At 35.9% G+C, this 26,501-nt stretch overlaps 1 protein-coding gene across 1 annotated transcript; it reads right to left on the reverse strand.

Moving 5' to 3' along the window:
* Positions 1 to 18,180, reverse strand: LOC130010392 (uncharacterized). Its single transcript, XM_050544812.2, has 11 exons — positions 18,094 to 18,180; positions 14,680 to 14,735; positions 13,901 to 14,025; positions 13,384 to 13,564; positions 13,160 to 13,299; positions 12,577 to 12,793; positions 12,182 to 12,312; positions 8,486 to 8,711; positions 5,263 to 5,376; positions 3,669 to 3,727; positions 1 to 2,717 (listed from the first exon to the last, which is right to left on the reverse strand). The coding sequence occupies exons 2-11, from the start codon at positions 14,717 to 14,719 to the stop codon at positions 2,634 to 2,636; spliced, it is 1,317 nt and encodes a 438-aa protein (XP_050400769.1). The 5' UTR covers positions 14,720 to 14,735; positions 18,094 to 18,180; the 3' UTR covers positions 1 to 2,633.
* Between the last annotated feature and the right edge of the window lie 8,321 nt (positions 18,181 to 26,501).

Here is a 26,501-nt window from a genome sequence, read left to right on the forward strand (position 1 = left end):
CACCATTCCCTCAACTCTATTGGTTTTATTTTTATCATGAAAGTATAAAAATTATAATTTAATCATCATACAGATTTTGTTTTAATAAATCATCATACGGATTTGATTTTAATAATACTTTAATGATTATATAAACAAAGACAAATAATTTATCGGAAAAAAAAAGATACAAATAATTTGTACAACATGCAGTTTACCCATTCATTCTCGAGCAGTTGCGGGAGACATACAAACATGTTTACCAAGGTTCAAGGGCAATCCAAATCCACCATTCCCTCAACTCTATTGCTTTTATTTTTATCATGAAAGTTTAAAAATTATAATTTAATCATCATACAGATTTTGTTTTAATAAACCATCATACGGATTTAATTTTAATAATACTTTAATGATTATATAAACAAAGACAAATAATTTATCTATTGCTTTTATTTTTATCATGAAAGTTTAAAAACCGTCCCTAAATCTCGGGCGTATAGCGGAGAGGCATATCAAGGCTACGTCACACAGGCGAGCAACATGACACGATGATGATCAAGGAATCAAGAAACAAAATTATAAATTATTTTACAAAATGGAAATTAAAATACAAAATATAAAATTAATTATAAGTTCAAAATTATAAAAGTTTAAAATTACAAATTAATTTACAAAACTAAAAATTATTCTACAAAATTAAAAATTATTCTACAAAATTAAAAATTATTTTTATCATGAAAGTTTAAAAACCGTCCCTAAATCTCGGGCGTATAGCGGAGAGGCATCTCAAGGCTACGTCGCACAGGCGAGCAACATGACACGATGATGATCAAGGAATCAAAAAACAAAATTATAAATTATTTTACAAAATGGAAATTAAAATACAAAATATAAAATTAATTATAAGTTCAAAATTATAAAAGTTTAAAATTACAAATTAATTTACAAAACTAAAAATTATTCTACAAAATTAAAAATTATTCTACAAAATTAAAAATTAAAATTATTCTACAAAATTAAAAATTATTCTACAAAATTAAAAATTATTTTTCAAAATAAAAAATTAAAAGTAGAAATAGGAAATCGAAAAACAAAAAGTAGTTCGGATTTGATTTTATTCAATACTCTAATGAACATATAAAAAACACAAATAATTTATCGGAAAAAAAGATACAAATATGTAAACAGGATTTTATTAACAATTAATAAATTATTCAAAAAAGGAAATTAACACACTATGGGCATATCCTCATTTTAATACTATCTTCGATCACAGTTATATAATGATCAATCTAAATCAAACATCTTGTAATTATTTGAACTTATTTTAACCAAGTTACGAAACGAAACACTGCATAAACATAAATGTGAAAGGTTTTTTTTACAGAAAATGCTAAAATGGGGATAGAAATATCCCCGAACTATATAGAAATACATGGCAATAAATTCTTGTCAATCTTGACATTATTAATAGCCATAGGTTTCTAAACATCTCCGGAGGTTTCAATTCAAATTAAGATTCATGTAAGTTTATTTTTTTTTTTAAAAATATTGTAAATATGTACGGACTTTTATTTGTTTTATTATTCATAACGACTTGATTAACGCTAATATTCTAGGTTCTCACTATCACGATTCGCGCTACGATTATTTGGCTCTTAAGTTTTTTTCATGGAAGTGTTGCCTTATGAAACCTCTCGATCCAAAATATTTTCCAAAAATTCCGACTATTAAAGAAAGATTTTGTAGACATTTTTCCGAGGTGGATTGGTCTAAACCGGTGCGCCCAGAAAAATGAAAAAAAAAATGTCAATAATGTAACAAAGGGTGAAATCTCTGCTGTCCTTTTGACCTAACCGCTGTTTCTAACATCGATATGATTATTGTTAAGATAAGCTACTGCCATATTGAAATGGTCATGTCGGAGAACCCGCCGACCTTTCATTTATTTATTTATTAGTATTCAGCTGTCATCATAATTATTTTTATTCCATATTAATAATATGTAACTTCATACCTCACCTATAAATTGGTATAGGTTTCTGATGAAGTCAGTTTAGTTAGTTGAGTTGAGTAGCTCAACACAGAACCATGGAGGCAGACGTGAATTAAGACGATGGCCGTAAAGATTACAATATTATAATGTGTATTGGTTGTTATACATGTAGTGTAGTGTAATGTTTGTTACCGTCTTGCTGAATTAAAGAAGTCCAATCCACAGTTATTAGATGATCTGATTATGTTACAATAATTTCAAAATTACTTGAAGTATCAAGCTAAACTTGTTCTAAAATGTTCTAAATTTTATGTATCTGTGTGACTAAAATTAAGGGTATTAAATTATTAGAACTCTTTCTCTCTCCCATATAAACAGACCTGTCTGCGGATATAAAGAAATGAAACCACTATTAGGCTAATCGTCCAACAATTCATGGACGTCGATCTTTTCATAATCAGTTAAACATGCATTTTACATGTGCGTCGGCATATCGTAAAAGAACATACTTTTCTGATCATGGGTCGCCCTACATTAGGTAATAATACATAAAAAGAAACGAAATGGGATTAATATATCACATATTAGTAAATAAAATTAAAAACATATAAATAATAAACATTAAACTATTCATCTGAACTTTTTGAAGCATTTAACTTTATGGTAACCGTTGCTGTACTCCGTCTACTGTAGCTTCATATTCGGATCTTCTGTTATTTTCTTGAAGTAGAATCGACTCCGCCTGTAAATATTCCAACACATATATTATTATATACCACTGTAGTTAAAATATATGACGTGAAAATAATTAGGTTGCAAACAACAATTTCTTTAACTTTGGTCTGGTGATCACCTCACACACCGACAGCTCACTGTGGGCGCGTTTAAATAGTTGCTAAACTGCACAAGATTGATATCAGAAATGTTTGTAATCCATTTTCTCTCGGTTGAGCTTCCCTGTTTTATATTTTACAGATTTCTGTTTTATCAACAGCCAATGATAATACAACGATTCCAAATACGCCAAGGAAACATTCATATGATCTGTATATTATTATAAAGCACAATTGAACAACTAAAATTTGGGCGGTGAAAAATTGTAAGACATAAACAGTCCACTGCGGTTTCGTTATCGTCTGTATTTCGTACACAATCATCTATTTTAAAAAAAATATCACGTATCATAGCGTGCATTTTGAAATATATATAGCAAACCAAATGGTTTATAACGCGAATAAAGTAAAAGGAAATATGTTTGGCAGATTAATTACTACAGAGCAATAGTTATTGGTTGGTGGTGACGAATTGCCAAAACAATCCTTGGGGTATGTATGTTTTAAAGACTGGGGTAGTGCGATTACCATAATTCTGCCATTTGCCTTTTGAACCTGAATACTCGCTATGATATAATTTTCAATGGGAATATACGGAATTGAAATCCGTTTTATTGTTCAGTAAAAGCAAACGTTTAATATGTCTTTGACTAATCGACATAAAAGATTTAGAATTTTCACGTTTTTTGATTTCAACTAAAATTAGCTCCATGAACACTTTTTCAATCCATCTTTATGACGATCTACCGGGCTATGAATGTGGAATGAGATTATGGATGAATAGTGTCGAGCCTGCTGAAAATACAACATATCTATTACCATACTAACCAGAATCTTAAAGGAGCTACTAGATTTATTACCTGATTTGTCTTATGAGTGTTTCCCCCTGTGAAAGTTTGTATTTTTCGTCTGACCAATTCTGAAAATTTAAGACAATATTTGTAATAAATTAGGATGCAATATTCTGTTCTTAAAATTTGTAAAAAAAGAAATCTCAACAATCATACCAAGAAGCCCAGAGAGCTGCCCCATCCCCTTACAAAATATATTATCAAAGATATTTAACTCGACGAGTATAAAAACAATAGAGGTTAAAATATCATGTGCCTCTATATTTTGAGACTGACATTTAGTTATTCTAAAGGCAGGGGTTTCAACAAGAGTTGGCTCTGTCAAAAGTTGATTACACGCCTCGACAAGTACATTGTCAGCTTATCATATGCCCCCCTTTCACATGGGCTACGAATGTCATGAATCGCCCGGAATCGAAACTTTATCCGATTCGTAGATATATCGTAGACAGTTCTTGGAGTTCTTGAGTGATTCGTATTTAGTTCCTACACATTCGTACAGTTCCTAGTAGTTTGGCCACGGTTTCGAAACCAGGCGTAGCTCCTTCTTATCGTCCGTAACAACTTCCTATTCGATTCTTTGATGAATAGTGCCAAATATGGTAAACTTTTCATAGCTTTATCGGCATCATGCTTCGAGAGCATAGTGTATTCGCAACTGAATTTTGCATATTTGTAAGCAATTCGACCTATTCCTAACTCATTCGTAATTGAATCGTTTTAATTCGTATAGATGATTCATTCATTTCGTAGAACCCTATACCGTGACATCCGGCATATTTTTCACACCCAAATTATCGTAAACTTTACGATCTTTATGATTTCTTTGCCAAATCACCACGGATTTCGATTCGCAACTCTTCGTAACATGTATAGTCTACGTGAAAGACAGACCAAAGTCATCACGCGTGACACTGTCTACACATCAATAACATTAAAAAAATTAATTTCGTTTTTTTTCTGTCTAGTTTTCTATATTATTGACCATACGTTTAGGAGCGGCATCTTTTGGCTTAGTATTACAGAACAGCTGAATTCTTGTTCTGCCTAGCATCGAGTGGATCGTGGCCTTGTTTTCTATTTCCCGCCTGTACTTTACAAGGTGTAGGATCACCTATCCAACCTTTGGCCTTTCTCCGTGTTTTCCGGTTTATTTGCTCTGCTAAAGCGATTTATTGATATAATAAAATACAATATGTGAGGTGCTCCACTCTACGTATTATAATGACTACAGTTCAAACTTTTATAATTACCTTCAATGGAATTACATAAATGATAACGAAAAGATACAATTTAAATAGAGGAATGTCATAACTCCAAATACTACTCAATCTAAACATTTTCTAAACGACCAGCTGAATTGTTTATATATTCTTAGATTTTAGAATGCTGTATTTATGTATGCTAGCTCTCAATACATCGTGACACATTATTAAACGTAATTTGTGATAGTGGCAAGTAGACCTAAACATACAACTTCCATTAAAGTTATTTGTATTAGCAACCAGCTAGATACGAACTGCATACTATATGAACTATTGTTTTTTTTCTATATTAATAAAACCCGACTTCTGTAATGCCGAATAATATACAAAAAGCTCACCATTTCGTCTGGACAATACTATTACTATTGTTATTACCAGTATTACTACTGCTACTACAACAGTCACAGCTATAGCAGCAACTTCCCCGGTGGACAATGAAGCATCCTCTTGTTCTGAAATGGAAAAAATAACACTGATTTGTCGCATTTATTTGTCCTGCTTCAATATGACATAAAGTGGTAACATTATGTACTTCGGTCAAGGTTTCTAATAGAGCCGTATGGTACTACTGCAGATTCTCCTTTCGTTTTTAAATGTAACGTCATGTTTCCACTAATCAAATGACACGACACCACCACCAAGACTAAATGTTAGCAATAAATAGTAATGATAATATATACAAAGCATAAAAAGACCCAATATAAATAAATTAAAAAACAGCGGTCCTAATAATACATTAATCAATTGCATAATTTAAACCATCGAACATCCAAACTATTAATCAACGATAAAATAGTGTAGCTAAACTATACCCCACATGTCATTACTCTCTTTGAAATAAAGTTAAAGTTATCGCGCCCCAAAACGTCGAGTTGTCAATGTGCTTATCACGGTAAGTATTAATCATTTAAAACATTCACATAATGAACATATACACAAAGATTGTACATTCTACCTCAATTAAAAGCAGGGTCATTGTGCTCCACCGGCTTTACTAGAAAATGTACTATCTCAAGGCCTAAACACCTACACTAATTTTGGTCATTCTACCCCACCTTCAATCAAGTTAACGTCTCTACCTAGTCTCGTGGGTTTTCTCCGGGGCCTCCGGTTTCCTCCCACTGCTAAAGACCCCTACGCGCAAGCGAATTATGTAAATAAAGTTAAACCATATGTTAGTCCCGAAATGACCTAGTTTGTGTCGAGTGGAACGTTAAACCCCATTTCTCTCTCTCTCTACTTAGTCTCAGCAGACATTGCTCAGCATCAAAGTTACTCAGGGTACCGATCTAATGGAACTAACAGCCAAGTTAAATTCACATCCAATTGGAGCTCCAAATTCTGGACGAAATAAATTGATTTTGAAATTAGTCAAGGTAGTGATATAATTAAACTAAAAAGTTCCACAACTTCCCCTGGATAATTCATTATGAGCTAAACCTGTCCATTACAGTTCTATATTTTGATTTCAAGTTATATATGAATTAGACATTTATTCACCTGAAAGTCCATAATCAACTCTCTGGGATATCGGATGGCTGTGATTTTAAACGCAATGCAACATGGTGGCCATTTAATAATTTAATTTACAAATGGATAATCGAGACTACACTATTTTTCAAACGTTCAGAATGAAGTAACTTGACTGAAATATTTAATATATCCGCTTTTCAATACCTATTTTAAACTATTATACCGATAACTCTCAGCTATTGATCGTGTCCTAAACAAACCATTGATCAATTCGATCGCTATTTCTGCATAGCCTTGCTTAGTCTAAGCAGAAAATGGGCATCATTGTACTCAACCAAGTTTAAAGAATATAACACAATTAGAAGCAGACTTATTTCCCGCAAATGTGACTAACAGACCCGGTATAAAGTCCCTGCCTTATATAAAATATACACTTCAAAAATGAAACGCATGGTGACATTTCGTCGTCGATACACCCTTGCTCTGCCATCACCTCATTGCAAAAGGATCCGCCACTCGTCGCTGAACCAAGCTTTTCTCCAGAATTGACGTGGCCATACATGGTGTGTATTAACCCATTGAAGTCGGATTTGACGGTTTCGGCGTATTTCAAAACAGCAGCTCTAATCTGGTTTCACGTAGGCGTTTTAAAGGCTTAGATAGATTTGGATTTCATGCGAAAAGCTTGCGAAGTTGTTAAACTCATGACTGTGCCTTGGCGCAATCAAGCGAAAATAAATTTCGGCAAAAAGTATGACCAGTCGTAATTAGTGATCATGACCCTACATTACAAATCAATAATGAATTTCTTACATCATTACGTAATGACATTAACAACAAGTAAGATTTATAGAAACAACGATCCTGTTTAAATTAAAAATTGATGAAAAATTGGCTATACATTTATTTTTTTGAAGAGAATATTTCCCTAATTTTTCCTATATTTCAAAATTAACTTTTAAAATTAGTTATGGTGAAATCTTTTGGTTTTCAATTTTATTTGGTGGATGAAATATTTTTTTTAAACCGGTCAGCACATGGCCATCATGAAAAAGTTTGTACATTCTACCTCAAAGACAAGCTGTCAGGCAGTATTTCAGACTTGGTCGTCGAGATGAATAGAACGGTGTTTTACTTAAAACACTGAAAATTAACGAAACAAACCAACTGCGGGCAGAAATACAATAATTCAATAATATAGTAATGATAGATGGATCTTATCAACAATAGTTTGGATAATTCATTCCCGAATTAAAATTAGGACCATTCCTGAATTTGGGTATATTTTAACGAAGCGTTCGACCACATTTTACAGGTCAAACTTACTTCATTGCCCTTTCCTTATGGAAACTCAGTACAGTCAAGCTGTGTAAACGCTTATCGGTAATTGTATTTATTATATTTTTAAGAGCGAGTGAATCAAATTGAATATTCTCGACGCGTTGAACCCATACCCCAAAACTTTGAGGGTCATAAAAAAGCATTTCTTTTTCTTTATAGTAGGTTTATAGCACTATGGGTTTGGTTAGAAATCAGCCGGGCTCTACAATATGCAAGTCTATGACTGTGTGGGAATGAGGGATTTAATCACCTCTGAAGGTATTGATTACCGAAACATAATTTTATCACAAATATTAGTTTTTTTAAATTATTTGGAGGGATGGTGCTAATTTCTGAGTTTATAAAGAAAATGTTTTTTATCGAACTAAGTCAAGAGACTCATCTTGTAACATTTAAACAATTTCAAAATAGTTATATAGAGAGACAGACATTAAAATATTTGTCAATTAAAAACAATTTTTATCAAATCAATATATGATTTTACAATATTTGTAAATTTTGAAACTAATAAAAAAATAGACATATATAATTTTTAATATTTGATCATTGTACTAATACAAATTGTTACCGAAGTCGTCTTTCGTCTAAATCACGGGTGCATGAAATATAATATTGTATAAGACTGTTCATGTTGCAAATGGAAACTTTACGAACTCATTTCTTAATGGTATATGTTGTTCCTGCTAATTGAACCACATCCATTTGTAGTAGCAGTGTATACGATATATCTCAAAAAGTGTGAATTACCTTCCAGTAGGATATTCCAAGAACTTTCTTCTTTATCATGAAAGATAATACGACATATATAGAAATAATTAAAGTCTTCCCTTGCTGCATCACGTAACGTTAAAGTAATCTGTCCTCCAGAACCATTGGTAATATTTCGTTCCGTTTTGTTAAATATCAGTCTACTTTCACCATCTGCCATAGTTGATTCAAACTCGCCTTCGTGCCAATATCCTATCTTATCAATCTGTAACATATAAACAATGCAACTATTCAGAATGCTGGGAACCACAAATTTCATGCGCCTTACTTGGCCGGCAAAACCATAAAACGAACCCCAAATCTCCAAAGAAATATTTTGTAAGTAATACAATGGAATACCTCATAGCGTTACGACTTGTTATGGTGATGGCATTGATGCCAAATATACTATTCAAAAAAAGTAGGGGATATTTGATTTTGGGGGCATAATACTAAAATATGCAAATGACTACGAAAAAAGTCACTATAGAACCTAACAGAAGAAACATTTCCAGTTACATGTGACGCCCAAACGCACCAATAGCTACCGCATGGAATGCAGGTGATGCTTGGGATCATCATGGGGGTCCAACCCAAGATTTGCACGACTCTGACTTTGAATGTTACAGTCATTGTGGCATTGAATTCCAGGGTGGAAACATCAGTTTAATTGTTTTAGTGACCAGAAAACAAATTTTGTTATGCGTCGGCTTAACCAAAATGAAAGGTTACGTGCCCTTGGCATGCTACAGATCGGCACAACACAGGCGGTTGTGGCGCGGACGATGACTGTTTCTCAGTCTGGCATAAGCAGGCTATGGTCCAGATACCGTGATACACAATCTGTACAGGACAGACCACGCTCAGGTCGACCAAGGGCGACAACTCAAGCCCAGGATCGATTTATCCGTACCTTGGCCTTGAGAAATCGTGTCATCACAGCAAATCAGATCAGCGCTCGTCTTCAAACAGACACTGGTGTGAGAGTGAGTGGCCAGACGATTCGGAATCGACTGCATAGGGGTCACCTTCGCGCCCGACGTCCTCGCGTGATCCCTTGTTTGAGAGATCATCACATTCAGGCAAGACGTCGTTGGTGTAGGGATCGTCAACACTGGGATAATCGACGCTGGAGCAATGTGATGTTTTCAGATGAGTCAAGGTTCACTGTTGATTTTTTGGACAGACGTAGGAGGGTTTGGCGTCGTCGAAACGAGCGCTTCCAAGACGTTAACGTCATCAGACATGATCGATTTGGGGGTGGTTCTGTTATGGTGTGGGGAGGCATCACTGTTGCTGAAAGAACGGCTTTACATGTTGTTGCAGGGCGTGTTACAGGCCAGTACTACCGGGACAACATCTTGGCAGTCCATGTTGTGCAGTTCGCACGACGTCATGGCCGCCGTTTCATCTTCCAGGATGACAACGCAAGATGTCACAGGGCCAGGATCGTTACAGGTTACCTCCAACAACAGAACATAACCTTGGCCAGCACTGAGTCCCGACCTCTCCCCCATCGAGCATGTCTGGGACATGCTTGGACATAGGTTACGTCAACGTCAACAACGTCCTGCCAATGTCCAAGAACTTGCTGCTGCGTTGCAACAGGAATGGGACAATCTGGACCAAAATGACCTTAGACGTCTCATTAGGAGTATGCCACGTCGGATCAATGCTTGTTTGGCAAACAGAGGAGGATTTACCCGTTACTGACTTGGTTGTGATGCTGTGGTAACTTTGCTGTTTGACCCCGGGTATCATTTTACCCTTATAATGGTCAGTCTGTGCCTTACTTAGTCTAACGATCATTTGGAATAAATCGATGAATGTGAACTTCATTTCATTTTGTCATTTGTTTCTTCGTCAGTTTCATTAGGTGACTTTAATAACACTTAAAAATCAAATATCCCCTACTTTTTTTGAATAGTATATAATCATGTGTTCGCTTCAGATGTTGTTGAATCGGACATAAGTCATTACTAGTAGTAATATCTTTCCATAGAGTGAAGCAGACATGTTGAGAGACTCGGACAATAAGATGGTGTTCATTTAAGCATATTGTTTTTGCGCGGCGTTTGGTAACTTGATTTACAAACTTGAATATGGCGATTTCGAAGTATTTTTTTAGGGTAACGTTCTGGTAATGTTATTACTTGGTTCGCTAAAGAGAATAGAGGATTAGGAGCAAAAATCACATAATAGAAAATTGTAAAGGAACAATAATAATATGTTATGATTTTCAACAAATTTGCCGCTAAAGTACCATCAATGTCTGCACTTACGATGTGAACTTAAACTGTATACCCGGCAAGGAGGGGGGGGGGATTTGCCCTAAAAGTCGTGCTGGTCCCTCTCCCCCTTCTGGCTTAGTTAAACTAGTGATCAGGCGACAGGTATCTGGTCAGCTCTATTTATCTCGACAAATGGTGCCTGAATTCTTAGTTTTCAAAATTTTCTGGGCGAGGTACACCCATACCCTCCGTACAGGCTCGCTGCTTTGGCGCTTTAGGGTGGGGGGGGGGCTCGTCGAGATATATTCATCCCGAGGATCAGTGCCTGAAATACTGCCAGGACAACATTTCCGGTAGTCTGTTTTTCTAATAATTATGGGGAAGCCCCCCATACACCTGGTTGAAGCTGGCGCCTTTACCCCCTTAACCTTGGTCCAGGCCTGCCCTTCCAAGACTTATAGCCAAGACTACGCAAAATATACTTCATTCAGTTAATGTTCTGTCCCAAACTGCTGAACTCACCACGCGTAAAGAATATATTTGTTTCGTGACTTCATTCATAAATAGGCGAATGAATATGTGAATATTGCCACATGAATATCTATTTTGAGCGAATATTTTCTCCGTGCTGCTTAGCAAGTGTCTTGTTTTCATTCGCGTATTTGTCATTAGAGATGCACCATGCTGACAAATAGTTTCAGATTCATTAGCACACATATTTCAGGTTGTGGACTACCCTACTAATGAAACAATTAGACCCAATGATAAACCTTTTATGAACAATTGCATCCGCGTCAAATTTCGACAGAGAAACCAAAGCCATAAGCCTGCCAAACAAACAAATAATAAAATTTTGTAATTTATCCCGGTTGGTGCTGATGTGGGTTAATGTGTTTACGAGAACCACTGTCAAAGACAAAAACTCGTCTAATTTTATAAAATCGTAATATAGTCTCCTGTATTTGTCCGATATTCTGATGAAAATACAACCCGAAACAAATAGCAGTCTTAGATATCATAATTTGAAAATACCACAATGTAAAACTTCTTATGTAAAAAAGCGGGGATGGATGGCCGAATGGTTAGCACGTGCGCGCTGTATCATAAGGTCTGTCATTGAGTCAACTGGCTTGGTTTCGATTCCACGGTTGTACGTGACAAGGAGTAGGGTCGACTGTCCAACCTCGTGGGTTTTCTCCGATTTCCCCCCACTGCTAAAGACTCCTACGCGCAAGCGAATTATTGAAATACAATTGAACCATATATTAGTCCCGAAATGACATAGTTTGTGTCGAGTGGGGGTAAACTCTCTCTATCTCTCATGTAAAAAGCTTGTTCCATTAAAACAATGGAAATCGTAAGGAAAAATAACATTCGTTGCCAACTACAAATTCATTAATCGTGATCTAACTTTAAATAGCTCTGCTAATCTTTTGAACACCATTGCTAATATTAAAAATCATACCTTATTTTCGTGAGTTCTACGGGTGAATAATACTTTAACCACAGGAGATATATACTCGTAATTCCATACAAAATTGATATCTTCATGACGTCGAACTTTGATAACTGGTGTTTCACTGTATACTTTGGAAGCTATAATATAAATGAAAATATATTTTTAATATATCGATTATCGCCATATGGAATGAGCATCAACATATTATAATGTAAAAAAAAATAATTCGGTCGTGTGTTACCAACGGTCTGCAATGTAGGCTACACATGTATACAATAAAACTTTAGTGCCAACGTTAATGATGTCTGCCACTCAAGACCCCCAACAGACCGACACCGAACAGTATCCTTTAGTTATTTCCTTTAAATGTTTGCCTGTGAATTAAATAATAACCAAATTACCCTTATTCAACAAAGTTGGTCCTCTTATCATCGAACAAGTATCACTGTATACCAACTCTATAAAGTAATTATATTTTACATCGTCTTCAGTTACGTTAAGAAGTGTTAATATCGCACTGTAGCCATCTTTAATTTTATTTAACGTTACGTATGTCCTGCCAACATGTCTCTCCCCTTGGTTGTCGATATGATCTGCTGTCAAATTCCCAATACATTGCTGAATAAACAAGATACAGAATATTTAAATACCACTGTCACTAATATCGACTACAACACATGTAAATGTAGACTTGACCCTATTACACAATATCAAATAAAAAGGTAATATCCCTTGACCACAATTTGATATTTATTTGAGAATTATATACTTAATGAACACGAAAAACAGAACTATAAATTAAACAAGTTCATTATTACATGTCGCCAACTACTGTCGTTGCTATCACTGTTTATATCTGGACTAGTGCGATGGTGTGATTAAATTTCATAATCCAAAACAGTTTGAAACATTTGATTTGGAAGTAAACATGTGTATGATGTTTCCAGAATAGGTTTTAAAATAAACTGATTACATTGTACTTACTTTTCTGGAATTTTCTTCAAACGGTATTCTATATACTAAAATATGTTTGAATATAGCCTGGGTTACATACTTCCATTCTAGGTTAATATCCTCCCCTTCTTGAACTTCTATGGACTTTTTATCAGAATTCCATTTGAAATCTGTTAAATAATAAACAAAGTAAATTCTCATAGTAGCTGATAACTGTCACGACTTTCCGATAAGAGTAATAGAAGTATGCTTACCCGTAACAGTAACGTTTATATCTTTATGCCTCGGTATATTATCAACCGTACACCTATATACACCAGAGTCCGGTACTGTGACATGCGGGATGATCATAGATAGATCTTGTCCTTGTTCGGTTTCTTTAGTGTTTATTACGTATCTCTTGTCATCATTTAACCCATATCCTGGTTTTTCAACCTGGAATAAATATAATGACATCCTAGATTAAGTGAATACGTGTTTCATAAACATTTTGACTGAATCATTGATTGATTTGAATGTTTAATACATCCCATTCATGTGCATTAAGATACGTCACTTAGCAGCTAACCCACTAGGATACGAGAGTATAAATGGTATGCTCTGGCTCGGCTGTCAAGTAAACCCTACAAACAAAACAAAAGAAAATATACTGTATTTCGTCGTGAAATTCCACCCTGGTATATACAACAATACTGAATATGTTAAAATGCGTATGGCTATTAAATACATTATTAATGGACAAGCAGCGTTATTCGTATTACGCTGCTTTACCTTAGTTATTGTAGTTGTGTGGTCTTTTATCAGTAAATTCCATATCAGTTCAATGTTACAACCACTCAAACTGGTATATTCGTTATTACCAGGTTTAAACCATTCAAATCCTTGTCCTCCATAATCTATAAGATATAAAAGTACAATAAATGATTACATAATATCACCGACTATTTTGTCAGATGTAACAATAATTTTGTTTTGTTGTCATAAAATCAAGAAAGCACAATCAGCTCAGGAATTTGTCACTTCCAGCAAATCGATGATCGAAGTCATTTCGACAACTCCGGAACGGAAGGTCACTGAAAATCAATATGGGACGTCCATCCATAATGTGACACATGGCTTGTTTCTCTCTAATTAACTAGTATATATCTTGTTTCATTGTATTACCAACTAGAATATTTGACAAAGGGGGAGAGAGGAGAGAAATGGGGTTTAACGTCCACTAGACGCAAACTAGGTCATTTCGGGACTAACATATGGTTTAATTTTATTTCAATAATTCGCTTGCCTGTAGGATTCTTTAGCAGTGGGAGAAACCCACGAGGTTGAACAGGCGACCCTACTCCTTGTCACGTACAACCAGGGATTCGAAACCACGCCAATTGACTCAATGACAGACTTTATGATATATCGCGCACACCGCTAACCATTCAGCCATCCAACCCCAAATTTGACAAAGGAGGGAACTATATCTTTTCAAATATAAACTATTGTTAAAATTGGTTTCCATTGTGTATCTTTATAACTGGACTGTCAATCCTATAAAAACTCACCTGAATACAGCAGGAAGAATAGGAGTGTGTATGGTTTCATACTACATACGTATTACCTGAAAATAGATTTCGCAGAAAAGTACCATTGCATTATTTAACAAAATAATTTGGTGGAATTATTGCTTGGCTTGGCAGTTTTTCTGATACGGAATTTCATTGCCTGAAACTGACCGATAATCGTTGGAAGCACACACACACACACACCCGTCTTGCCAAAATTGGTTTCAGTACATAGTTTATCAAGTTGTATGTCATTAACAGACACTATCCAGCCAAATTTATATGCCGGAATAAAATGGCGAGGTCCCATAAATATCTGTCAAATCACACATTTAACCTCGAGTCAATGTAATAGGTATTGATATATTTCACAAAATACAAATACATGCTAGAATTACAACTATTATAGTTATATCAATTGCCAACTTGTCTCTCAAGAAAGAAATGGAATAGGAAACCAGAAACAGTTTTCAAGAAAATTACTTTGTTCTTGATGAAATTGTGTTGTCCGTTACACCGATAGCTACCATTTATTAGACTATTTAATAGATGGCACACCATTTGTGCGTCTTTACTCATACAGGGGGTGGCTCTATAAAAAAACCCAATTATTCACAGATGAACCGACAGATATGGGTGACGATATAATACGCACACACTTAAATATGGGCGTATGGACATACACGAGCATTGTGATGTTACAAGTATACAGTTATATACATTTATTGGGGGCGAATCCGTTTCAATATTGTGCACATAATCTTGAAACTTCATTCTTTCTCACATAACACAGTTCGTGTATAGAAATATACCCTTGCTTCTGGGATGATTTGCGGCGTTCTGAATAAACTGTGGTTGCTTAAACTATTGCAGCTTTCACATTTGTACTTGAAAAAGCAGTATGTATGTTAAGCGTCATATGAGTCAGACAAACTGTGACCATACAGTGTCGACAACTTTGTTATACGTATCACATACTTGTCCACTATCTGCGTACATGAGAGCGACTGTTTTATAGAAAGTGTCGTTCTCATTCTCACGAAATAGAAATTCGAACTCAACTATGATTATAATGTTACGGTGATATATTTGAACCATCTAAAATGGTTTTAAAACTGCGTTTTCTAGACTGTCAAGCTAATAACGTGATTGCTCGTACAGTCCCATATGCGCCACTATCGAAGGAAGCAGAGATATTGACACAAGTTTCATGAAAATCGGATATGGAGTGTGACGTGTAGAGTGTCCACAAACAAATATGACCGAACAGATAGGGGCCACGACATAATACGTCCATGTGAAAATTGAAAAGTACGTCGATGAGATGCGTTGTTTGATCCTTTGTAAAGGTTCGCGACTTATGGTTTTTGGTATGAATGCGTGGCCTCAGGGAGAAACCATGATCGACAACTTGAATAGTAGTATGTAAGTTAGCGTCTTACTCTCTGTGGCTGATCATTAAATCTTACATAATCCATTAATCCAAGTATCTGTATTAATTGTATTTTTGTGCGTGTTGTTATCTAAGATTAACACAATGTCTATATGGTGCCAATTAGCGCTATACACTTCAAATTATTCAGAGAAAATTAACAGAGCAGATGGAATTTATGCACTCGATAATAGAAGCATTTCTCACTTATAATGCGTTGACATTTTTTTTCTTGGGTTTTACTCTTCACCAAATGAAATAAACCGGTTACCAGTCTGACTTTTAAACTGGGTGGATTAAGTATTTCACAACCATTTTGTTGTTGTGCACGCCAGAGGTATACTTTTTGTTTGTCTAGTTATAACGCATTCTTATTCGTCGGTCTTTAAAGCGGTAAAACTGGTTTCTTTGTGTTGTAACCAAGATCCTTTAGATAACATGTACATTAACAATGTTAACTTAGTTACACCCTTGTTATTGATCTAATGTAGTGTCTAATGTGTATAACATAATAATGACATATACTCGTCTGTCATAATAGGTCTACTGGCCAAGTTGGATAATCCGCTGATCCTTAATCAATCTTACTATTGTCCAGTTATTACCATTAAACAAAATACATTTTTCCTAGTGAAAAATTGCAGTAAAGCACATTGGTGTATACCACGTAGCTTCCACACCCCGGATCGAACCTCTCGAGTTGCATAGATAACAAGTCTTAGGTCTATCTCACACGGGCACACGTTACCCTGATGTAGGTTATGCATAGGATGACGCCACAGTGACCCAGCCTAACAGGCCATGCCGCTACCATCGCGTATCCCCTGTGTCGCTGCAAGTTTCGGTAAATACTCAGATAGTAAGCACCATTGAATAGCCATGACCATTATACAGCACCGATTTCGGTGTATTTATGTCAACATCTGGCAAAATGTTTGGACCGGATATGGCATACCACAATTTGACCAAAACTGGCATATCTCAGCCGGACGTGGGCCAGATAGGACCCACAGCCGCTAATGCAGACACTCGCCTTGTTTGGCCCAGATCTGCCCAACAGTTGGCAGGTTTTGGCAAAGATATGGCATGCTACATGTGGGCCAGAGGTGGCACAATTGCCTGGCCCAAATATGTCCCACACACGAACATCATGCCATGCCAGATGTGGGCCAAAGATGGCAACATGAAACCATACGGTTATTCCCTGAGGTTGGATGGTCTAATGGTGTGACGAGTGCGCATTAAATCATAAGCCTGAATTGCGTGGTTTCGAATGTCTGCTTGCTAGTCCAACCTCGCCGATTTTCTCCTGGTCTTAATGTGTCCTCTCACTGCTAAAGAACCCTATACACAAGCGAATTATTGAAAAAGATTTGTTAGTCCCGAAATGACCTAGTTTGTGTCAAGTGGACTTTAAAACACATTTCTCTTTTTCTCTCACCGTCGTAAAGTCAAGACTTTCTTCTAAGTCCCATTTGGTACTGGGGGTGGCTGAATGGTTAGCGTTTGCGTGCTGTATCATAAAAGTGTGTCATTGAGTAAACTGGCGTGGTTTCAATTTCCCGGTTGTACGTGACAAGGAATACGGTCGCCTGTCCAACCTCGTGGTTTTTCTCCGGGTCCTCCGGTTTCCTCCCACTGCTATAGACCACTACGCGCAAGCGAATGATTGCAATAAAATTAAACCCATACGTTAGTGCCGAAATGACCTAGTTTGTGTCGAGTGGATGTTAAACCCATTTTTCTCTCTCTCTCTCTTAATTGGTACTGAAGATGGTAGAAATTTTTTTCAAGGGCTCCCCCCTCCCCTCAACGACAAACAAGTATAAATTATTAACAGTGAAGTAGTTAGGCATGCCCTTGTATCTATAAACAAGATCTAAAATTGTGAAAATATGTCATCACTATATTGGTATATATTCCATAATCAACTATAAAACAAAATAAATATTTTTCGTAACAAAATAAGCTAACTAACTTACTGAATAACGAAGACCAGATAAATTCACCCTTTTTTCATATGTAACTTGAAAAATAATATTGGTTTTCCAAGAACACTTTTATTATTTACTAGAAACGGTCTGGTCACTAAGGATTAGTAAACGCCTTTTCAGGTCCAAAACGTCTGTTCTTTTCAAGGGAATTTTAACGCCATTGTATTGGATTGAAAGGTTTCCTTTCATAATATTATTTAGCAGTTGTATACAGTTTTCCTACAAAGATTATTATAACTGTACATAGTGTATATTAATTGTTGATGTGACATGGCGTGATATATGCGTAGCTTATATGGCGCTTTCTATTTACTGCGTTGGGAATCGGCATTCATTTAATTTTCAATTTATTCAAAACGACGTTAAGTAATCGTATACATATAAGCATTCATAATTATTATCACGTTTATTTTTTATTTTGATTTATTAACCATCGTATGGAAAACAGCATTTTGTTATATTGCATACGATGTATATTTACTTACCAGTATTTATAAGATCTATAGAGTTTTTTATTTTTCCTAATACTTTGATCACATTTTTCGAATTTCCATAATGTATAAATACACGTTTAGACACTTGCCATTTCTTCCAAAATCAAATTAGGTCAATACCTAGCCTAGGCGGTTATTACTTATATTTCTACGAATGGGGACAGAACATGTGCAGCCAAACCGGAACATTTGAGACACGATGTATGTATGTCGCATGGGTAGTGCTTATTCAGATTTGTTCAAACGCAGTTGTTCAGCTCCATGAAAGGGGGTATTGACACGTTTCCTTCTTCTTGTTGTTAACCACTCCAGTAGATGCGAATCAACTGCTTATTATGGTTTGCTCCCATTTGACGAGACGAGAAAATGCAGACATTTCCTCGTACCCAAAGTGTATACCAATCTATTTATCTAGAGGGTCACATAATGTTTATCTATATGTATAATTACGGTACAGGCGGTTGTGATAATCGTTATCATTAATTGACGTCTGACGCGAATGCAATAGTAAACTTTGTCTTAACCCTTGTGGGTTCACGTTATGAGAATCACATAGCAGGTATCAGGGGTCCATATGGACCCAAGTTATAATTCAAAGTTTTTACGTACAGATATATTTGAATTAAAAGGCAGCGGTTTAGTTTTTATTTGCCTTCATGTTTGACAACTGAAAAACAACTAAATTATTTTACAAAAACATTTTACTGACATTTGGAAACGATTTACTGACATTTTACTGACATTTGGAAAAGATTTAATAATTCTCACAAAATTGCTACTTTGTGTACTATGTGATAAAGAGGTTAAAATGGCAATTCACGCTTGATACAAAAACCATTGGATATCATTTAATTTTTGGTATTTGTAACATGCAGCTGCTAAAAGAGAGAATACTCTGGCATACGCAATATGGTATTAGGCAGCAAATACATTAGCAAAATCCCTACGTTGAGTTGTTTAAGTTAGGGGTCCGATTGGACCCTTGTTATCTTCAAGCGTTGGGCCTGATTTGCATGTAACAGAACTCTGCATGTGGGAAGCAGATGTGTAGGAGACAAAGTCACTAAATTTCAAAAAGCAGCGGCAATACTATATACCGGAAAACACCATTTTATACTGAATACCGGAAAACACCGGAAAAACACTAAATACCGGAAAACACCCTAAATACCGGAAAAAACCCTAAATAGGTAACCCGAAGCCTGGTCCGAGAAATTGGTTTTACAAAAAAACATTCCGTAGAAAATAATTTTAAATAGAAAAATACTGGAAAAAAAAAAAAAATTTGGAAGAAATTGTTTAAAAAAATCTGAAAAGAAATTTTTCTTTGACCGTAGGCGATCGCTCGCTTGCATGTTAATGAACTTATTTCATCAGCGCTCACCTGGTCCAAAACCATACACGAGGACCAAACTCCGGGTTACTAAATAGCTACCGGAAAACATAGAAGAGTAAACTGTGCCCGAGATTTTTTTAGAGAGCGCGCCGCGCCGCGCCGCTCCGGGAGGGATCATCGTCAGGGTGGGACGGGGGTGGAATTGTCCAGTCACGTGACGAACATAGATCTTCCGTTCCTCAACCCATATTATTTTCAAAGTGATTGTCATTAATCACAAATTACGGGATGATATACGAAAATGCATGTTTACTTTGAAATAGTGCAAATGATACTTTTCCATCTACAATATTCAGATCAAAGGATGCAAGTTCTTATACAGTGCAGCATAATTTGTGCATCAGAAGACATCTCGAATATCGATTGTCGGAAAAAACATTTTCTCGGGGACATTTTTCTTTCCGGTGTAAGTCTTCAGCTACCAGGATGTGGTTAACATAGTAATGTTTTATTACGATAGTAGTACATCAAACAAATTGGTTGCCTGAGGTTCTCGGTGGGGGGAAGTAGCCTCATCGGCTAGAGTCCTCTATTTCACAAACAAAAACAACAATTGCTTCCTTGAAAATTTATCGATCAACCCTTTTCAAAGACGTCCAGCTTAACACTTCCCGTCAATGCAGTAAGATAAAATATGTAGTTTTCTCATGGACAATTGGGAGAAAGTTGGGGTTTTCTCAAGGAAAACTGGTCAACAAGTTGGGAAAAAAGCTCTAAAAGTAATCCAGAAAAAAAACCTGTGTGAGGCACTCGGAATTTGATGGAATATGTTGAATATTATTATGGTTCAAGTGATTATATTTGACCCTGGAATGAAAGTAAGCTCAGAAACAAGTAGATTTGTAACCCTTCCAACGAGATGGATAGCTCTTGGGAAGGATAGACACTTTTCAGATTACAGCCTGTCCGAGAATTGCGTGGCATTCATTTTGTTTGGTGATTAGGACACATAGCGGTTAAACCTGGACGTATTAGTAAACAACTCCGCAGATTACCTAAAAACCACTGTTTACCGCAAGCCAACCCACACTGACCAATACATACATAATAGTTCAAATCACCCAACGAAAGTAAAAACAGGAATTATTAGTACCTTAACGAGACGCGCAAAATTAATATGTGATGAAGACCTCCTCGATAATGAATTACAGCATATCAACCATGTCCTTACAGAATTCAATAACTACCCTGCTAATACAGTTAATGCCACCATGAAGAAAACACTGACTCATACCTGCAAACCACCCACTGCAATCAGAAGAACTAGCCCGCTTCTTATCTCCATCCCATTTATAGGACCAGCTAGCCACCAAATAAAAAGAATTTTAACAGAGCAAATCGGTGCAGAGGTAGTGTTCAGTAGCGGAACCACACTTAAAACTATGTTAAAAGCTGATGGTAGAATACTAAAACCAAAAGAGGACCCAAAGGGAGTCATATACAAAATAAATTGTGAGTGTAATGTGGCCTATGTGGGCGAAACATCCCGTCCAATTTCAATCAGAACTAAAGAGCATCAGACAGCAGTTAAAAAACAAGAACAAAACAAATCAGCGCTACAGAACATATCCACCAAAACCCACAGCACCAAATCAAATGGGAAAGTACAGAAATACTAGCTAGAAACCTATCAACATGGAAAAGCAGAGTTCTTCGCGAGGCTTTGGAAATTCAAAAACATAAGCCAAAATTAAACAGAGACTCAGGACATTTCCTCCCAAATCTTTGGGTTGATTTATTTAATTCTTAATCAGTGTGTGTTAGTGATGAGAAGTGTCTGTGGTCATAAGTGTATGACCCCCCCCCCTTTATTTCATCTTGTAGTTAAGGTTTCACTTGTGATGATTGTTTCTATCTCTGACTTTCATCTCATCTTATAGTTATGGTTTCATATAGTTAATTAGCGTCTTGATGTTACGGTTTCATGTAGTCAATTATCCTCTAATCTCTTCCTTTTGTATTATTAGTAGTCAATTATCCTCTAATCTCTTCCTTTTGTATTATTAGTGTTATTCTTTCATCATGTTAATTTATATAACTTCTTTGATCTTGATAATGCGTTGTTGATAGTATTGATTATTCTGTTAAATGGTTTCCACTTGTTACCTATATATTGTACTACATTTATTGTTGATTATCATTATTTGCTTGAAAACGATATCTGTATGTGTATCGAAACGTAGCATGTTAATAAATTCAGAAGTAGTATATCCATATAAGTGTGTTTTATTTTTAGTGAAATCTATTTATATATGTCTTATAAGGATTATGTTAAACATCATTATGGAGATGAGACGTTAAAAGTGATTAACCAACTTAAATGTGTGCAATCTAAATTGTGTAAATCATCGTCTAGTTTAATCTTTTTGTTACGCTGTCGTGATAAAAACATAATACCGAAGGTTTTTCGTCTTAAATCGCCAATTAATTCCTCTAAAGCCAACCAGATACTCAAATGTGCAAGTCAGCGATAGAAAAGTAAAACATTCACTGAAAATTACAGAGACTAGATTGTTAAACACTATATTAAATACTTTAAAACCATCGGATTACACTAATTTTACAAATTTAAATCAGAAAGCAACGGAAAAAATTAGATTAGAAACTAAACAGAGACAAACAAAGAAGTTCAACCATCTTCAAGTAGAAGACAGTAAAGCGGGTAAATCCAAAACCTCAGATAAAAGCAAGAAAGAATACCTAAAGAAAACAGTTATCAACCTCTCATCCCACACCCTTACAGATGATCCGATACACCTCCTATCGAAAGGACTTAAATTTATACCATCCAGTAGCAAACCACCAACAGAAACGTTCATCGTGAATATAGAAAAAGGTCTTCAGCAGCTAGCCCCGAATGGTAAAATAAATTACATCAGACACCAAATCAAAAAGATTCTAGAGAAACCAGCTATAACCAAACCTAACCTAACCAAAGAGGAAACCCGGGCAATCAAAGAATTAAAGGAAAATAAAGACATATCGATAGTAGCAGCTGACAAAGGTACAGCCACAGTACTAATAGACACCAGTAACCTGAATGAATTAGTTAACAACACCTTGTCAGACAGCTCAACCTACAAACATCTAAAAAAGGACCCTACGGCCAAACTAGACAGACATCTTAAATCTACATTAAAAACCCTTCGCGACAACAATGAAATAGATAAACAACTTTATGAGAAATTAAATATATCCCATCCAACGCCACCTTATGCTAGAGTACAAGTTAAAATCCACAAAGACCCTATCAAAATTAGACTGTTAACATGTTCTCGTGGATCAGTGTACTATAATACAGCACAGTATATTTCTAAACTGTTATCACCAATTGCTACTAGTGCTAGTTCCTACATCAAAGATTCATCAGAATTCTGTCATAGACTTAAACAAAATAATGTGAATGGTCAGTTAGTTAGTTATGATGTTGTTGATTTGTTTACGAATATACCACGGGATGAAGCAATACAAGTGCTAAGGCAGAAAATAGAATCTATTTACCAAGAACTATCCACAAACCTCAAAATAGACAGTATCATTCAACTTACAGAGCAATGTATCAATTCCTCATATTTCTCATGGCAATCAGAAATTTATGAACAGGTTCATGGACTACCCATGGGATCTCCCATAAGCCCTCTCATAACAGAAGTATATATGACCCATTTCGAAGAAGCTGCCTTAAAGACTTCACCCATCCTACCTAAAACATGGATTAGAAAAGTTGATGATGTATTTGCCATTTTGGAACTAGGTCAGAATCCACAACACCTTCTTGAACACCTCAACAGTATCCACCCTCGAATGAAATTTACAGTAGAATTAGAAAAAGACAACCAATTACCATTCCTTGACGTATTAGTAAACAACTCCGCAGATTACCTAAAAACCACTGTTTACCGCAAGCCAACCCACACTGACCAATACATACATAATAGTTCAAATCACCCAACCAAAGTAAAAACAGGAATTATTAGTACCTTAACGAGACGCGCAAAATTAATATGTGATGAAGACCTCCTCGATAATGAATTACAGCATATCAACCATGTCCTTACAGAATTCAATAACTACCCTGCTAATACAGTTAATGCCACCATGAAGAAAACACTGACTCATACCTGCAAACCACCCACTGCAATCAGAAGAACTAGCCCGCTTTTTATCTCCATCCCATTTATAGGACCAGCTAGCCACCAAATAAAAAGAATTTTAACAGAGCAAATCGGTGCAGAGGTAGTGTTCAGTAGCGGAACCACACTTAAAACTATGTTAAAAGCTGATGGTAGAATACTAAAACCAAAAGAGGACCCAAAGGGAGTCATATAAAAAATAAATTGTGAGTGTAATGTGGCCTATGTGGGCGAAACATCCCGTCCAATTTCAATCAGAACTAAAGAGCACCAGACAGCAGTTAAAAAACAAGAACAAAACAAATCAGCGCTAGCAGAACATATCCACCAAAACCCACAGCACCAAATCAAATGGGAAAGTACAGAAATACTAGCTAGAAACCTATCAACACGGAAAAGCAGAGTTCTTCGCGAGGCTTTGGAAATTCAAAAACATAAGCCAAAATTAAACAGAGACTCATTACATTTCCTCCCAAATCTTTGGGTTGATTTATTTAATTCTTAATCAGTGTGTGTTAGTGATGAGAAGTGTCTGTGGTCATAAGTGTATGACCCCCCCCCCCTTTATTTCATCTTGTAGTTAAGGTTTCACTTGTGATGATTGTTTCTATCTCTGACTTTCATCTCATCTTATAGTTATGGTTTCATATAGTTAATTAGCGTCTTGATGTTACGGTTTCATGTAGTCAATTATCCTCTAATCTCTTCCTTTTGTATTATTAGTAGTCAATTATCCTCTAATCTCTTCCTTTTGTATTATTAGTGTTATTCTTTCATCATGTTAATTTATATAACTTCTTTGATCTTGATAATGCGTTGTTGATAGTATTGATTATTCTGTTAAATGGTTTCCACTTGTTACCTATATATTGTACTACATTTATTGTTGATTATCATTATTTGCTTGAAAACGATATCTGTATGTGTATCGAAACGTAGCATGTTAATAAATTCAGAAGTAGTATATCCATATAAGTGTGTTTTATTTTTAGTGAAATCTATTTCTATATGTCTTATAAGGATTATAAATTCAATCTGTTTAACTCTACGGGGACACGTGACAGCAAGTAGTACGCTACTCCACAAGCAATGTGTGACCTTTCATATATCAGAATAAAAATGCCACCATAGTCTTCTCTGATATTTTTCAAGATACTATACAAACTGTTATGATAATTTTTATATAATCACTTTGCAAGAAATCAAATCATTAATTGACAAGGATGCATTAGTAAACATGGTAATTCCCTGGGATTTTCCGATTCAAAGAAATAGTTGGCTCAGGATACTATCCTATGTATTCTCGGGGATTTTCTGATTCACCGAAATACCTTGGTGTATGCTTACTACTAAGAATAGTGAGATCAGACTAATAAAGACTTTAATGTCTAAAGAGTTTTGTCACCCTTTGATGAACAGTCATACGGGCGGATTGCAATAATAAACAATACCCAAACCAAACCTTTGAAATATTTCTTTTGAAGAGACAATTTACCACAAAGGATTTATGAATTGAATTACTTATATTAAAATCGTGTTATAAACATATTGCTAGGTGTGTCATTTTCATATGATTCAAAGACATTTGCTTTTGTTATAAATCCATTGATCCATAAATAGTGGGGGGTGTAAGCTATATTTCAGTACGTAATTCTATACTATTCAAAAAAAGTAGGAGATATTTGATTTTTAAGTGTTATTAAAGTCACCTAATGAAACTGACGAAGAAACAAATGACAAAATGAAATGAAGTTCACATTCATCGATTTATTCCAAATGATCGTTAGACTAAGTAAGGCACAGACTGACCATTATAAGGGTAAAATGATACCCGGGGTCAAACAGCAAAGTTACCACAGCATCACAACCAAGTCAGTAACGGGTAAATCCTCCTCTGTTTGCCAAACAAGCATTGATCCGACGTGGCATACTCCTAATGAGACGTCTAAGGTCATTTTGGTCCAGATTGTCCCATTCATGTTGCAACGCAGCAGCAAGTTCTTGGACATTGGCAGGACGTTGTTGACGTTGACGTAACCTCTGTCCAAGCATGTCCCAGACATGCTCGATGGGGGAGAGGTCGGGACTCAGTGCTGGCCAAGGTAATGTGGTGATGTTCTGTTGTTGGAGGTAACCTGTAACGATCCTGGCCCTGTGACATCTTGCGTTGTCATCCTGGAAGATGAAACGGCGGCCATGACGTCGTGCGAACGGCACAACATGGACTGCCAAGATGTTGTCCCGGTAGTACTGGCCTGTAACACGCCCTGCAACAACATGTAAAGCCGTTCTTTCAGCAACAGTGATGCCTCCCCACACCATAACAGAACCACCCCCAAATCGATCATGTCTGATGACGTTAACGTCTTGGAA

The sequence above is a fragment of the Patella vulgata genome, chromosome 1, assembly GCF_932274485.2.
Source record: "Patella vulgata chromosome 1, xgPatVulg1.2, whole genome shotgun sequence".
NCBI lineage: Eukaryota > Metazoa > Mollusca > Gastropoda > Patellidae > Patella > Patella vulgata.